The sequence below is a fragment of the Microtus ochrogaster genome, unplaced genomic scaffold (genome assembly GCF_000317375.1).
Source record: "Microtus ochrogaster isolate Prairie Vole_2 unplaced genomic scaffold, MicOch1.0 UNK72, whole genome shotgun sequence".
Lineage (NCBI taxonomy): Eukaryota > Metazoa > Chordata > Mammalia > Rodentia > Cricetidae > Microtus > Microtus ochrogaster.
The window spans coordinates 330,510-347,920 of record NW_004949170.1 but is presented as its reverse complement, the minus strand read 5'-3'; the positions used below and the strand labels follow the sequence as shown (position 1 = coordinate 347,920).

Here is a 17,411-nt window from a genome sequence, read left to right as displayed (position 1 = left end):
CTTTTCCATGTTAATTTGTCTGTTTTTAAACTAACACAGTAAAAATGCCATAGTGTAAAAACCGAAAGACTCACGTGGAGAAAACAAACCGTAGCAGCTTCTCTGTCCATCCCCTATGCCAGCTAGGGCCCATTAGAGGCCTGGCTGCCCGTGTCCACCCGTCCCATGCTCTCTCTACCTTTTGCTTTTTTTGCTAACGACTGAATTTCCAGCTGTGCAGCATGCAGAGCTACCTCTTACATAACAACCCCTCTCACACCCACAGGGCGGTTACAGTTGTGTCACTGTTGTCCCTGGAATCCAAATTCACTGTTTAGACATCATTATGACTAGGCCACGGTCATTAGACCCACCCCTCATTGCTGATTTGGTGAGACATTGACCCCTGGCTTGGAGACAGAGTCATTTTTGGCAATAGCCTTGTCACATAGCTGGACTGTGGGCCGAAGCACCAGAACCCTTGCAAGTGACTGTAAGTAGACAAGGAGAGGGGACAAAACTCGAGGGCCAGAACTAAAGGAATGAACACAATTGTGGCTGACACAAGCTGTCTCTGGACTGAAATAAGGACTATGCTAAACTCAGCACCAAGGGGTGTAGGTAAAATCACTCAGAGACCAGAAGGAAGGCCAGAGGCCCATGTAATGCAGTTGTTAAGAAGGAAATCCTGAAGCCACCTCTGGGGGAAAACATCCCATCTACCTGCAATGGGGGTGACCTGAAAGTGTATCTCAGCCTGTGCTGGGGGAGAACTTAAAATGCCCTTGAATAACATCGTGTCAAGCCTCTGCATTCTTGGCTCTTGCCGTTTGAAATCATACTAACAGCGTGATTCAGAACCCATAGAACCCTGAAAAGAGCATAAAACTAATCATAGGTTGGCAGCCCAGCTGTGGATCTTATAATTTAAAAAAAAAAATCCCTCCCAGGCACAAAAGATTTCCATGGATAGAACAATATTGAAAATGAGTCCATGAAGATAAGACAGGCAGGAAAGCAATCCACCAGCAGACCCAACAAACCAAGGAATCAATTTCCCTGATAACCTCGGGTAATAGGGAAGGGCATACCTGTTTAAATTATTACAGTCATAAAGAACAAATAAACTCCAGACAGTACTGTAAAAACAAGACATACTTGGAAAGAATGGATAATTTTGAAGAGGAGGAAAAAAATGAGTGAAATAAAAATCTCAGCAGATATGTTTAAGGCAGAGTAGATGCAGCCTTGTTTTCTCTACAGCCAGGGCAGCTTGGCAACTAGAATGGACAGTTCCTGATGAGAGGGAGACCACAGGGACCAGAAAGTGAGACTAGAGACAGCAAGTCCATATTCAAAGGCGTTCTATGCTGAAAATCCTTTCCTTAGTGTTGAAGGCAATGATCTCTTATCTCCTGGCTTTTGTGTTGTTCTAGAAAACTGGTATATTGGATTCCCATGTTAGCACCCTCCAAGTTCCCCAAGATTGTGCTGAGTGGGTGTTCTCACAACCCGTGCTAACCTTCAGCCTGGGGAGCAATCTCTTCTTTCCGTAGCTCCGTATTGCAGATGTTTGGATTCTGACGGAACTCCCATTTTCTCATCTCTCCTCTTCAAATTTCTACCTTTCTTGCTTATATCTACAGAGCTAGTTCCAGGACAGGCTCCAAAGCTACAGAGAAACCCTGTCTTGAAAAACCTAAAAAAAAAATTGTTTATTATTATTATTAGCGTGGATGGGGATACCGGGCGTACCTCTGTGTGCATGCGACTTCAGAGGACAACTGTCAAGAGCCAGTTGTCTCCTGTGAGCTCCAGGGATTGGGGCCCTGGCTCCAGGCTTGCTCAGCAAGCCTTTTACCAACTGAGCCATCTTATCAGTCTCTGTGACAATTTCATGGTAATGTTCAAAGCTTATTTTCTTCTTTGGAGAGTTTCATATCATTACTCTACACACTCTGTGTTAGTCTTCATCTACTTAAAATCTGAGATAACTGTAGACTTTTGAGAGCTTTCTGATTAAAACTTTGCTTTCTCTAGGTTTGTTTGATTGACTGACTGACTGACTGGCTGACTGGCTGACTGACTGATTGATTGAGTCAGGGTTTTTGTATATCCCTGGCTGTCCTGGAGCTCACTCTATAGGACTAGGTTGGCCTTGAACTCATAGAGATCTGCCTGCCTCTGCCTCCCGAGTGCTGAGATTAAAGGTATGTACCACCACGGCTGACTGTTTTTATTATGTCAATTTATTCATGTGTCTGGAAGTACACACATGTATGCACTTATGCCATGGTGTGCTATTAGAAGTCAGAGGTTAGTTTGTAGAAGTCAATTCCTCCCTTCTCCATTTGGGTTCCAACGATTCAACTCAGGACATCAGACTTGGCAGCAGGCATCTTTACCAGCTGGGGCATCTTGCTGACATTCTGTTTCTTCTGCTTTTAAAAATCTGCTTCTTGGCTTGACTGGGGAAACTATGGGGTTTGTTTTCCCAGGTGGGAAACACAGACATTCTGTCTGCTGGGTTCAGTTCATTCTGCACAGTGGGTTAGTGACAGGTATTTGAAGATCCATGTGCATGAGTGGGCTTATTAGTGGTTGTCATTGTAGGATCATAGACCTAAATGTTAGGTCCACACACGGTTTTGGTGCTGAGAGAAAGGAGAGGCTGCACAAGTGCAGTGAGACAGGCTGCACTTTAAGCAGCTAGTCTTCTTTCCCCTAGCTCTTTCTCCCGGGAACATTCCAGGTTGCCTGGGGTCCTGAGGTTCAGGCACACATGGTCCAAACTTTTCCTGTCTACTGATGGAGAGACAGGGCTCTCAGAGTCACACTGTTCCTGGTGGAGACCTTCAGTTTTCCTGTCTACTGATGGAGAGGCAGGGCTCTCAGAGTCACACTGTTCCTGGTGGAGACCTTCAGTTTTCCTGTCTACTGATGGAGAGACAGGGCTCTCAGAGTCACACTGTTCCTGGTGGAGACCTTCAGTTTTCCTGTCTACTGATGGAGAGACAGGGCTCTCAGAGTCACACTGTTCCTGGTGGAGACCTTCAGTTTTCCTGTCTACTGATGGAGAGGCAGGGCTCTCAGAGTCACACTGTTCCTGGTGGAGACCTTCAGTTTTCCTGTCTACTGATGGAGAGGCAGGGCTCTCAGAGTCACACTGTTCCTGGTGGAGACCTTCAGTTTTCTTGTCCCACTCTGACTGTTCCCCTGTGTCTGGTGCCTTCTTAATTGACATGGTGAGTGTTAGAGTCAGCAGACATAGCCTCATTGTGACTGCTATGGATTTTCTGTGTACAAGGGACAGTTCCCAGGGCCTCAGCCTCAACACATGGTCTGTATCAGGCCCATGACAGGTTTAAAGGTAGCTTCCAGATTTGCTCCTACAGGTTGAAAACTATCTCCTGAGAGAGACCATGTGGTTTGTCCAATCACACATCCCTGCCTGGTCATTTATTAGTTAGAGGGAGACAGATACTAGATACCAGCTGTGATGGCTAGCTTTCGCTTTAATTGGCAAATTGACACAATCTAGAATCACCTGGGAAGAGTCTCATCGAGGGATTGTTTGGATCAGGTTGACCTTTGGGCATGTTTGTGAGAGACAGTCTTGTTTACATCACTTCATCTGGGAAGACCCAGCCTAAAAGGGATCACACTATTCCCTGGGTTTTGTTCTTAACTGTACGAGACAGAGAGGGAGAGAGAGGGAGACAGAGGGAGACAGACAGACAGACAGACAGAGTGAACTGAGCACAGGCACCCATGTATTCATACATTTCTCTCTGCTCTTGACTGTGGATGCGCCATGACCAGCCTTTTCAAGTCCTGCTTTGACTTTCCTGCAATGATGGCTCTTATCCTACAATTATGAACTAAAATCCTTTCTCCTATAAATTACTTTTGTCTGGGTACTTTGTCAATGGAAGAAAGCCATGACAAGCTGGTCTCCTTCTACCATCAGTGAGGGAATCTCCCATCTCTCCTCTAGATAGAACCCTTTCCTCCTCCCATCTCCCTTCTCATAGTCAGCTCCCATCACCTGTCTCTCCTCCATCTACCTTCTCCATCTTTTTAGGAAGACAAGCAAAGCTGACCCTTCAGAAAATCTGGACCTGGCTGGGTCTCCAAATCATGGAGGAAGGTCATTGGCTAATAAAGAAACTGCCTTGGCCCATTTGATAGGCCAGCCTTTAGGTGGGTGGAGTAAACAGAACAGAATGCTGGGAGGAAGAGGAAGTGAGCTCATAGGCCTTAGCTCTGCTCTCTGGGGCAGACACGATGAAGCTCCGACCCAGGATGGACGTAGACTAGAATCTTCCTGGTAAGCGCACCTCGTGGTGCTACATGCATTAATAGAAATGGGCCAAGCAGTGTTTATATGAATACAGTTTGTATGTTGTTATTTCGGGGTATAAGCTAGCCAGGCGGTCGGGAGCAGAGCGGCAGGAATGTAGCCCACAGCCCCTTCAACATCCAAATTCAGAGATGCTGTGCCTGGGTGCGTGGTCAGCACATGGCCACCTTCTGTCACTGATGGCACCAGCACCGCCCCCACTTCTTAATTTGTCCTTTCCTTGAAGCAAAAATGGGGTCCTTGCTTGTTCCTCTCAGTGCAGAGAAGGCGGGGGTTCTCTTTCAGCCTCCAGGGAAGATGGTAGAGAAGGAAGTGAAGGACAGCTCAGTCTGCAGCAGTGGAGGAGGCTTACTGCCCTTTTCCCCCAGGGCCACTTCCCATCAGCCACACCTGTCATACCAGCCACACCTGCAGCACAGCTGCCACCTCACTGAACCTTGTTTTTCCAGTGCCTCAGCTGTTCCTGGCAGTGACTCCAGGAGGAAGAGGAGCTGAAGCCACAGAAAGAGACCATGACAAGACCTCTCCCTTCTGGGTTGCCATAAAGGACAAGACTTGCTGAAATCTCCAGGCTCTGTCCCAAAAGGCAACATCATCAGACATTACAATGTAAAACCTTTGGGGCAGGGTCTCTTTCCCTTTACCCAGAGTTCTACAGTCAGGGTCAGCTCACTGTGGGGAATCTTCCCAAACAGTTAGCCTCTCAGCAACAGGCATATACCATTCATTACATATAAACCCTGTGACAAGGGGCTGGAGAAATGGCTCAGTGGTTAAGAGCACTGACTGTTCTTCCAGAGGACCGGGGTTCAATTCCCAGCACCCACACAGCAGCTCACAGCTGTCTGAAAATCCAGTTCCAGGGGATCTGACACCTTCACACCAATGCACATAAAATAAAAGATAAATAAAACATAAAAATTAAAATAAAAAATAAACCCTGTGACAGTGAGCAGAGAAAATACCCACCTGCAGCCTTCTCCTTAATCCAGCAACAGAAGGGTTTTGTTCAAGCTTCTTGTTTCAGTGCAGATATTTTTACCATGACCATCACCATTGACCAGGGAAGAATTCACAGCTTACTGCCCTCATAGTGACCCAGGACAACTACCTAGCAAGCTCCAGAGTTTTTCACTTCAAGATCCAGCTGCAGTGGTCACTCAGAGTGTGAGGTTTGTTCATCACAATTCTGTTTATACCAGCCCCCATGTCACCCCATCAGGCAGAATTCAGTGGGTGGAGTCATTTTGTGTGTGTATGGTATGTGATAGGTAGTCTATATCTATTGGTCTGTTTGTGTGTGGGGTACTTTGGGTGATGCATGTATAATATATATGTTGTATTGCAGGGTGTATGTTGTGTGCGTGTGTGGTGTACAGTATATGTGTGATGTACATGGTGTCTATGTATGTGTGGTATATTAAGTATGTGTGTGTATAGTATGTTGCAAATGTAGTGTGTTGTTGGTTATCTACCTGTGCGTTACATGTGATCTGTGTGGTGCTTGCACATGCACACAGGTGTGCACACATGCAGAAGGTAGAGGAGGCCATCAGGTGGTTTCCTCCACTTTCCACCTTACTGTCTTGAGACCAGATTGCTCACTGAGCCAGAAGCCCTTTGCCTGGCTGGGGACCTAGGAGGATTAGCTGAAGCATCCTGAGGGATACTGCCCAGAGCAACTCAGAGCTCTGAGACACCAGAGGTCACTTCTTTTTTTTTTTTTAATTTATTTATTTATTAAGGATTTCTGTCTCCTCCCCGTCACCACCTCCCATTTCCCTCCCCCTCCCCCGATCAAGTCCCCTTCCCTCAACAGCTCGAAGAGCAATCAGGGTTCCCTGACCTGTGGGAAGTCCAAGGACCGCCCACCTCCATCCAGGTCTAGTAAGGTGAGGTGAATCCAAAGACAAACATATAGGCATCCTCCTGAATATTAACCTTCCTCAGGCGATGAAAGGAGACAGAGACAGAGACCCACATTGGAGCACCGGACAGAAATCTCAAGGTCCAAATCAGGAGCAGGAGAGGGAGCATGAGCAAGAAACTCAGAGGTCACTTCTAAAGCAGAAGGTCTAAGAACACAGCTAAGTAATCCTTAGACCAGGACACCATTCCAGAGCAAAGGACAGGGCTAGAGGGAACATGGAGGAAAAGCAGGAGCAAGTATGATCACCCAGCTGCATTATTCCAGCCTAAAGACAGGAAGAGAACTGTGTAGGTGCCCCAGAGGAAGGGTGGGGTTTCAAGACGAATGGTAGTGTTGGGAAGACAAGTTCACTGGCCTTCACGCCTGAATAAAGACAAGCTGAAGGCTCTGGGCTGCTGAGCAGGCTGGGTGTAGCAGGCCGAGTGTAGTGGGCTGAGGCAGGAAAGGTTCTCCACTGAACTGAGCAGTAGGGAACCCTGAGACTGTGAGAGAGGACATGAAAGTTCTAGCAATCAGGAGAACTGGGACTATAGGTGGATGTACTGTTGGCAAAAGCCTGGGTCTAGCAAGATTCAGAAATCCACCTACAACACAGATGGGAGTCCACAAAATACCCTCCTTGATCTCTGCTGAGGGTCTAGCAATGGAGACACTCCGGGAAGAGACTGCCCCCAGCAGGAGGGCTGCACATATGGCAAACCTGTACTGCCTCAGACGAAGCAGTAAGTCCTCACGCAGCCAATGGGCACAGAGGACTTCAAGCTGGCCAACAGGGGGATCACTGAGCATTAAGGAATAATGGAGTTTGACCCATTGGCTATACAGTAATATGCGGCTGTGTACCAACACCAGTGAAAATTAAACAGGGAGATGGGAACACAATATCGAGTCTGTTGTGTGCTGGTTAAAATGGGTGAACCGAAGCCATCAAGGGTAGTCAGGCAAACCTACAGTGCTACATGCATCACGAAATTGTAAAGGTTGTGCGAGACAAGAGAAGCTGGAATCGAGCAGAGAACTGGAGGTGAGACAGCTAAATGTAGGGAATTAGATGGAATCCGGGACCCCAAGGTTAGGAGGAGTCTCGTCTGCTCTCTGAGGTCAGCACTTACAGACTAGATAGCATCATGTCAACGCTAACTTCCGGCTGTTCGGAAATTAAAGTCCTTGGTTTGGGGGAAGTACACACCGAGCGACTGCGAAGTAACAGGGTATGCGGGAGGTCATCAGAGAGGAAGGCAGACAGGTGCAGGGGTGGGTGGACAGGCAGGGGTGAAGAGTTGGGTAGACAAGTGGACGGCTAAGGATAGGTATAGTGGTGGACGGTGGGTTGATGGACACAGCTGGATGGAAAGGCAGTGGCTAAAAAAGAACGGTCAGGAAAACAGGTCAAATGTAAATGAAAAAGAAGCCCAGAGCCAATGTGAAGTTATCATAACTGAAATTATTTCAGATGTAAACTTAACATGAGAATAACAATTTAAAAATGCAAACATTGGTGCGGAGAGCTTCTCCCCTCCGGATCTGGCCTGTGGCCATCCTCTGCTTCCCACATTTCCCAGGTCCTGAGTTGTTTCGGTGAGTTAACATCTCCAAACACCATGTTACTGTCTCAGATCTCTGGTTTTGAGGGACCAGATGATTAGAGTTTACCAATTAAAAAAAAAAAACAAATAGTCTCAGTGAATTCCAAAAGTAGGCGAGTCCTTTATTGACATCACACAGATCTCCTATGGTCTCTGTGTTTTACACAACAGGGGAGGAAGACAGTGAAGGCAAACTGAGGCATATTAAAACATAGCCAGTTCCACCACTTCCGGTCACAGAAAACGATCCTGCCCATGATTCACGTCAAAGTACACAGTACATTAATGACACTCTTTGTGCCACACACCACGCTACAGCATGTGTTTGCACACAGGGCACCTCTGCAACACACGTCTACAGAGACGATACTCAGAATGCGAATGGGGAAGGTATAACAATGAGGCCATCAAACCTTCGGAGTACAACCATCTCCAGTGACCATCTCAGGCCTCATTCAACTGCTGAGGCTGGAACCAGCAGGAGTCACCACAGGCCACACCAGCAGAGCCCTTGGCGCAAACCACTACCTCACCAAAAGAGCCTGAAAGAGTGATTTGTTTGATTAAACGATTTTTAGTATAAAACCTATTTATAAAGAATTTTCCACTAACTTTTACAGATGTGGCTCTAACATTTTAGGTGAGAACTCAGCAACTGTCAGGAAGAGATGTGGTAACCTAGATATCACCAAAAAAAAAAACAACAACAACAAAAAACAAACAAAAACAAAACAAACGAAACGGGTTCAATGCTGGTAAGGCTGTTTAACGTTAAGACCAGCTTTATGATTTTTATAATCATTTCCTTTCTAGACTCCATTGGCCAGTGCCTGTTATAATCTCACAGGTCTCAAGCAAAGCTAGCATGTCACTCATATAAAAATCCACTATGTCTCCAAAGACAAGATGCTCTGCCCACGTAGTGAGAAGTCAAAGGACACTGCCCTGCCCCTTTCGCGCCTCTACCAAAGACACTGTGTTCCAAGCAAGTAGAGGTGACTTGCTCTGAGATAGAACAGCTATCCTTATATAGGCTTTGTCATGAACGACCCGCATCAGCCGCCAATCAAGACCACAATGAAATGACACTGACCTAGTCCCATCTGACATTAGACACCATGGCCGGCCACAGTGGCCAGTGGCAGCTTCTGCCTTGACACAGCTACTATTGCCTTGTCCATTAGCCTCTGCTTGGTCAGTGTATAGGCAGGCCACCAACAGGGTGCACAGAGTGTTCCAGAACCATTCTGTTCCCACGAGGAACACAAGGATGGACCAGAAGCCTACAGGGAGCCCTGGTTCTGCAAGAGGCAAGCTAGGTCTTGCTGCGTCGGAGCAGTGTGGCCGTGGGGCTCTGGCCTCCTTGGAACTTGAGGCTTTGCAAGTTGATGTGGGCTCCATGTTTGAGCAGCGTCTCCACAGTCTGTGAATGCCTGCCCTGGGCAGCCAGGTGCAGTGCACTGAGGCCCTGCTCATCAGACAGGTCAATGAGATCAGCACTAACAAGCTCTTCCACCACCTCCGAGTGCCCATGGGCTGCAGCCAGGTGCAGTGCTGTCTGATTCATGGGCCCCCGAGCCAGCACGTCAGCCTTCTCCTCTACCAGCAGCTTGACAGTGGCCAGGTGTCCATTCCGGGCTGCCAGGTGCAAGGCAGTACAGCCCTCTGAGGTCAAAGCCTCCTTGTCAGCACCACGATGCAAGAGCAGCCGAGCAGTACTCGTGTGTCCAGTCTCCGCAGCAACATGCAGAGGTGTCTGTGCCTGCAGACTGCAGATGTTGATGTCAGAGCACATGTCAATAAGGATGCGGGCCACACGGTAGTGACCCCTCTGAGCAGCCAGGTGCAGGGGTGTCCTCCCGTCCAGTGTCTGGGCATTCACACTCACCCCAGGCTGCTTGGCTAGCAGCTTGACAATGGGCAGGTGGCCCTGCCAGGCAGCATAGTGCAGAGGCAGCCAGGCATCCTTCCCCTGCAGGCCCACGTCCACGCCACGGCGTAGCAGGGTGCGTACAATGTTCTCCTGTCCGTGCTGGCAGGCCACATGCATGGGTGTTCGGCCCTCAAAGTCCACCTCATTGACAGAAGCATTCTTCTCCAGTAGTAGTCTCATGCTGGCCTCATCCCCATTCTGGGCCGCAAAGTGCAGGGCAGTCCACTGGTCTTCATCCTTGGCATTGACGCTGATCTTCCGGGCCAGCAGGAGCTCCACGATTCCCCGTACCCTCCGCTCCACAGCCATATGCAGTGGTGTGGAGCCCTTCCTGTTGGTCAGGTTGGGGTTGGCATTGTTAAGCAGCAGCCACTTGACACACTCCTCCTGTCCTGCCTCCACAGCCAGGTGCAGCAGGCTGGCACTGCTATCCAGAACCAGGTCCACATCCTGGGGCTGCAGAATCTTCATCAACTTGCTGGTGTCCCCTGACATGATGGCATCCACTAGCTTCTTCTTCTGGATATCTGTGGGGCCCAGATCTGCAGGGAGAGGGGGTGCAATGTCAGAGGTCAGGTGGAGCACATCTTCAGGGGTGCTGAAGGACATTCAGGGTACATCCTTTACTTTCAGGCCTTTAAGCATTCACCCTGTGTGCTTATTTCAGATCTAATCTAGGGAGACCCTGGGCAGTGCAGCTAATGTTTCCAATGTTCCTCTGCCAATTTGAAGAATAAAACCACTCTGGCTTTTCCAGGGTTGGAAAAGGCAAGCGACCACACTCCTCCCCCAGCAGCAGAAGGATTGCCGAAAATCATTTAAAAAGAGGTACACCAAAAAAAGGAAAGTCAGACAGGAAAACAATCTGCCTGAAGACGTAGACTCCAAGACTCTCTTCCTGGGGCTCTACTGGTCTGTAGAGCTGGTTTCTGGAACGTTAAGAGGATTCAAGGCAACATCATATAGGGTGTTTCTGGAAGGATCCTCAAAACTGGATTTCTCAGGACACACTATTCGGTATTCGCAATGGAACTTTTTATTGAACCTAAAAGTCCACTGCCATTACTGAGAGTCCTGAGTCCCATGAAAAGACTCTCCCTGTGCAGGTAGAACGTTCTCCAGTTGTTCTATACAGCAGTGTGGGTATAGGTGGTACTAGGGAGACAGACCCTACCCAGTGTTTAAACACTGCATTCTTCTGTTGTTTTGAGACAGGGTCTCTCTCTATGTAGCCCTAGCTATCTGAGAACTTGCTTTGTAGACCAGGCTGGTCTCAGACTCAGAGATCCTTCCAAGTGCTAGAATTAAAGACATGCACCACCATGCCTGGCTTAAACACTAAATTCTCATAAGATGGTACTCATCTCTCAGGCATGAGGACAAGGCCATCACCAGAGATGGCTAAATCTGAAGAAAAGATTTAGAAACACACCTCTCTATGGCCAATAGTGATACTTCTGTGGCTGCTGTGAAATTAGTCCTGACTGTCCTTTTTGACTCTGTTGTCCAGAACTGGGATTCGTTCTCCCTACCCATCTTTGCAAGGCATTTCCTTAACCTTCAATGCTGTTACCCAAGATCCTACTGGAAAATTCCCTGAAGGCTAGTAAGATCTTTGGTTCAGCGACCTGAACTCCACTCCCTCATGCTAGAACCTAGATTGGAATGGCTGCGCTTCACAAAGGAGCCACAGCATTCCAAGTGTCAGCACCTCCCAGGACAGCCAGCCAAGCTTGATGTCAGGCTATGCAAGAGTAACCGAGGAGGCCCATAAACATGAAAGCTTGGGACAGGGGTTATTTGGAAGTGTCTGAGTACAGGGTACATGGCTGGCACAAGTAAAGTCCCCAGTGTCACTAGGTTCACTGGGTGTGACTTGGGCTTTCCAGGTTGCAGGCTCGAGGCCAGCCTCTGTCCCAATGTTGGCTCAGCCAGGTGATGTGGCTTGTCTTCCCTGCATGCTACATAATGCCCAGCAGAACCACACTACTGATGTGGGAATTTCTGGATTTGTGCTCTGAGCACCAACTATGCTGATGATGCCAAAAACTCATGAGAGAAAACAGAAAGAACACAAGAATCATCAGAGCAAAAAAACCGGATGCATCAACTGCTCAGATGCTAACATAATGCACAAGAGTGTCGTGTGCAAGCTCACCAGTGTGCACAGCCACTCACCGCCTGTTGAAGGTTCCCGCTCAAATGACAGTGACAGGGATCCTCTGGAGGAGAAGGCTGAGTCCACCGAGGACACCCCAGAGAGCCTCTTGCCACTGCTGGAGGATGGCAGCTTGCACTCAGAGGAACTCCGGCTGAGCTCCTCAGGGCCTTCAAGAGTCTGGGAGATCCCAGAGTCCAACTGCGACAGCAACTCAGAAAGACTGCAGTCATTATCGAAGGGGGGAGCAGAGGCACGCTTGAGGCGCGAGGACTCGGGCCTGGCCTGCAAAGATGGAGAGGGTTGTGGTGAGGACTCTGCTCCTCCAGCCTTCATGTCAGGGTACAGAGAATAAGAGAAGGAGACAAGAAACTACTGACTATAGAGCAGAGGTGGAGGTCCCATAGCTGTGCGCTACCATAGACAAACAGCATCAAGAAACCCTGAAACTCAGGGCTGCAAGGAAACTTCATGGGCCTCCCTGGCATTTTAAGAACAACACCTTCACAAAAATAGAAAAGTCTGCACAATATTGCCTCTCACTCAGGGGCACTGTCCATGTGTAAGGACCAAAGGCAGTCCATGGGTAAGCTGTGAGGGCACAGAACAGGCAGCCCAACAAAAAGGAAAGAAGAGTCAGGCTGGGGGTCTCCACAGCTCTAACAAAGCTTCAGACTTCTCAAATATGTCAGGCTGGCTTGGGGCTGTGTGAACAAGGAAAATGGGGGGCTTTTACAGGTCTGGCTGCTGCAAGAAAATCAGATTTCTAGAGATAACGAATGAGGATTGCTCACAGCTCTTTCTGAATCCTCCTCCCTTTGGGAACCACTGGCCTTACTAAGTTTGTCTCCTGTGCACTAGGTCATGTCTACTAGATGGCCACCAGCATATCAGAGGTAGGTTCTGCCCCTTTACTGCTGTCAGGGGCACCTTTGTCCCCAGCTCTCACCTGTCCCATAGTTATTCTCCAGAGGAGAAGCTGTGCAATGCCAGATGAACCACCACCATCACTCCCAACCCTCTTGACAGCGTTGCTTCACCCCCAGGCTCAGCTTCAGTCATTAATCTCATGCATTCAGCTAGCACTGGCCTTAGGAGCATCTCATTGCCTCTGAGCAACTGTGTGGTACTTGTAACTCAAATCATTTATGAATAGATAGACTACTCAGATCCTCAAGCCAGACCATCTATCTGGGGCCATCTGCCCTTCCATGATCTCCAGTGTGCTGGGCAGGTGGGGGAACCCTGTGGGACCTATATTTCTGGAAGGAGGTATAAGACAGGCTCAGAGGGAAATGGGGAGGAATTTTCAGAAAAGAGGTTGGACTGGAAAATTCTACCACAGATTGGAAACCTGGGGATGCCTGCTAGAGATGCTTACCTCACTCTTGGGTTCTGGAGAAGTTTTCTCACCTGGCTCATGAGCCAGGTCTTTCACCTCTTCATCAGGTTTTTCACAAAAAACTTCAGTTTCAGAGGTAATTTCTTTAGGGGGAGAAAATAAGAGAGTTATCACCTAGATATGACTCCTACATAATTCTATGGGGACAGAAGCAGAGACACCCCAGTTTCTAACCAGTGGAGGACATGCCCAGTATCAATGCTGGTTCTTAGGAAAAGCCCCAGGCATCACCAGAAGGCAACCCAACGGCCAACCTGAGTGAGCAGTCATCCTTAAGATCTCATTAGGATCAAAATGGGTTCTCAGTAACCTACCAGACCCAAAGGGTTAAAACTATCAGGACTGGCAGGTGAGCTCCAGGCCACTCATGTCTCCCTAGGTTCATTGAAAAGCAATTCTATCAGGTTCACTTTCTTATCCCAAAGGTACACCTGTCTATGAGAACAAGACCCTAAAGAAAGGTTGCAGTCACTAGCCACCCCCAGCTGCCTAAAGCCACACCATTGTACTTGAACTTGAAATCCAGGATTCCAAGCTATCTGGAGGCAAATGGTGCCTGCTGAGGCTGAGGTCAGAGGTGAACATTGGTTCTAACCATCTAGTTCTAAGAAGCCATCAAATCCAAACACTGTTAGTGTAGGGCCCCCAAAGTAGGGGAAGATGGGCTTGTTTCATCCCTGTCTTTATGCACATTTTCCCCCACCTGGGTTTGGCCCTCAACCCTGTCATGGTCACCGACTCTATGGCCCGTGTAACTGCAAGACCCATCACATGGTAATAATGAGACAGGGAAACAGGCAGGGGCACTCACCTTGGAAGGTGGGCCGCACCTGTGGGTCTGCATGCCAGCACCTCTGCATGAGCCCTATCAGGTTGGCACAGGCGCGTGGCCGAGGTCTGCAGATGGGTGGGAGCTCTGGGCGGTGGCCCTTCACCACTTTCACCATGATGTGCAGAATGTTCTTCTCATCTGCAAAGGAGAGGCACACGTCAGGACTTTGAGGAGCAGGAGATATGTACGGACAAGTGCCTGGGACACGCTGTGGCGTGCCTATCACCTGGGACAATACCATTTCCCTTTCTAACCCTGGAGCTTTATTTAACCCATATCCTTGTTTCTCCAAGTTTAAAAAACTCTCATGAGCACAGCACAGGCTCTGCCATTATTTGTTATTACCAGCCCTGCACAGGAAGGACCTCAAGGTGACTCTCAGTGGGTTATCTTCTATTCATCTTATACCCGTGCGTGGTATATGCGTGCGGGCCCATCAGCCGCTGGTTCCCACGGGCTTTTCCCCACCCCTGCATTCCAAGCACACCCTGCGGAGCAGCAGGAGCCGATTGGCAGGTATGGAAAATTGGCCCACAGTCACCACCGGCTGCCAGGGTTCCACACTGATGCTTTGTTCGCTTTCCCGTTAAGTCTTGGGCAATGCCTATCTCTTCAGTATCTGCAGGTTATTTCCATGAAAATCCAGCCTTCCAAACCCAGCAAGCCTTCCAAATGCAACAAAAGTCAAGAAAACACCTAAAAGGTTTTCGGATGGCAAAGTCAGCCAGATGGAGCCTACAAGACATCCGGGAAGTCATGCACCTTGATTCTCCTACCTAAGAGACAGCTAAACCTGAGTGCCTGATCTTTTACACACCACACACCCGACTTAAGAGTCACTGCTATCAGACAATCCAACAGGTAGACTGTTACACCTCCATGGTGGACCTCCATTGGGGAGGGGGGACACAGTTGGAAGAAAGAGCAGTGAGGGCAGGGGGGATGAATGGAGGGATGGCTCAGTGGTTAAGAACACTGGCTGCTCTTTCAGATAACCCTGGTCCAGTTCCCAGAACCCACATGGCAGCTCACAACTGCTTGTAACACTAGCTGCAGAAGATTCAATGCCCTCCTCTGACCTCCACAGACTCCTGCACACACGTATCACTCAGGCACACACATATATACATAAAATAAATATATATTTTTTAAAAGAACAAACAATGGAGGACAGAAACATAAGAGAACCACTCTGCTGAGTGTTTAATAAGCTCCCAGCATAGCCGAAGTTTTGCTTGGAGAATCTTTTCTCTACCCTTAACCTTCCCCATGCCTGGCCTGAGTGTGTGATTGAGGCAGCAAGGGGATATCTCACTGATATCTGTCTGTTTGGTGCTGGAGACTGAACCCAGAGCCTATATATACCGAGCGTGATCTATATTTTCAAATATCTTTGGTCACATCCCACAGTGTGGTTATCCAGAAATGCCACAAAAAAAAAAAAAAAAAGAGAGAGAGAGAGAGAGACTCCTCTTACCAATGCAGCTAAAAGTGACTCAAATTTTATAAACTTTTTAAATAAATTTTATGAACTCAGGTTTTATAAACTTGAGTTGATGTGGTATAAGTTCTAGGGAGGACAAACACATGAACATTTTTACTGCTGCTCAGTGTGTTTAGCATGGTTAACTTAACACAGTAGATTCTGTCACGTATCTTTTATATCATTTGCTTTTGAAAGGGAGAGAGGAAGGTGGAGGGAGAGCGAAAGAAATTAACTGTTGGATCATAGGAACAGCTAATGGAGACAGAGATCCTCTGGGGCGATAAGGGGAATGCTCTGAATTCAAGGAGATAGGTACTTTAAATGTTAAAACCGGTGCCTTGGCTGGGCAGTGGTGGCATGCACCTTTAGTCCCAGCACTTAGGAGGCAGAGGCCGGCAGATCTCAGTGAGTTTGAGACCAGCCTGAACTACAAAGTGAGTTCCAGGACAGCCAGGGCTGTTATACACAGAAACCCTGTCTCGAAAAACAAAACAAAACAAAAACAAAAACAAAACAAAACACTGGCATAGATGTAGACTTTTACCAGGACAGAACACTAAGTGGCATCAAAGAACAAGGCACAGTCTGATGGTCCCACAACTGATCTGTCCTGTATGTAAGCCACCTGAAGGTAAGCTGGCTGTGGCCTCTAACGTGTAATGAGGGTTGGCTCTGAAGCCCTGAGAGTCTCAGTCAAGCATGAACCAGAGGCACTGCAGAAGGGCTGGGAAGGTTCAAGGACATGCCCATTGTTCCAGGCAGGGCCACTTACCTGCAAAGGGCTTCTTCTGTGTGAGCACGCCCCAGATCACAATGGCAAAACTGAAAGAGAAATGAGGTGTCAGTCAGGTTTGGTAGAGTCCTTAAGCGTTCTTGAGCTCTGAGCCGCTGTCTCACAGGGGCGCAGGCCAAGTCCTCAGACATCTACGGGCACTTTCAACCCTGTTCTTCTCTGCTGTGGCTTCAATCCTTCAAATCCAAGGTCGGGTTCTGACTAAGATGCTCTAAAAGGCCCTTGAAGGTTTCATCAGAGAGTGGCTAAAGAAAATGGACAGGAAGTAGTAAAAAGCAACCACCTGAGCCCAGAAACCCTCTCTTAGCTACTGGGGACATATGTTTAGATAAATAAATTATTGAAATAGCCCAATCTAATTAAAAAAGAAAGAGAAAAGAGAAAAGTAAAGACTGAAAATTGAGCTTAACTCGTCAACTGGAAAATGCAGGTTCAAAAGTTAAAGCCAACTTTAAAATAGAGTACTGGAGTCTCCCCAGACTCTACAAGCCCTGACTAGTCCCCAGAGGGCCATTCCCAGTGGGAATCACTGCTTCTGTCAAACCAGTCAGCTGGGACCGTGACAAAAGACAGCTAATTGAAATGCGGCCCTCACAATCTGAGGAGGAAAAGGAGGCAGGTACTCAGATCCTGGATATCAGGTCCAGAGGAAACTCCATTTCCCCAAATTCTGATGGTTAGAAAAGCCAGCATTCCTCAGGAACTTGTGGAATTGGTGCCCCTCTACCAGAAGGAACCATTTCCCTCATCACTGGAAAAAGGAAGTGGCTGTCATGGTGCCTATTAGCATACCAAAGCTTGTGCAGGTCTATCAGGAGTACCTGCTACATATTTCAAAGTCCACGCTGGCATCCTAGCTCTTCTCAGTTCTTCTTGCCTCCCCCCACACCCTAAACCTCTCCAGCTCATGGACTCCTTTCCCCGCAGCTACCCATTCTCCTTATAACCT

At 48.2% G+C, this 17,411-nt stretch overlaps 1 protein-coding gene across 1 annotated transcript in view; it reads right to left on the bottom strand.

The window, feature by feature from the left end:
• Positions 1 to 9,036: 9,036 nt before the first annotated feature.
• Positions 9,037 to 17,411, bottom strand: part of Ripk4 (receptor interacting serine/threonine kinase 4) — a 22,700-nt gene continuing 14,325 nt past the window's right edge. The window contains exons 4-8 of the mRNA XM_005370121.2: positions 16,442 to 16,491; positions 14,163 to 14,321; positions 13,331 to 13,434; positions 11,970 to 12,234; positions 9,037 to 10,333 (exon numbers count right to left, since the gene is read on the bottom strand). Coding sequence (XP_005370178.1) covers positions 9,174 to 10,333; positions 11,970 to 12,234; positions 13,331 to 13,434; positions 14,163 to 14,321; positions 16,442 to 16,491 — 1,738 coding nt within the window. The 3' untranslated portion in view covers positions 9,037 to 9,173. The remainder of the gene's footprint in view (positions 10,334 to 11,969; positions 12,235 to 13,330; positions 13,435 to 14,162; positions 14,322 to 16,441; positions 16,492 to 17,411) is intronic.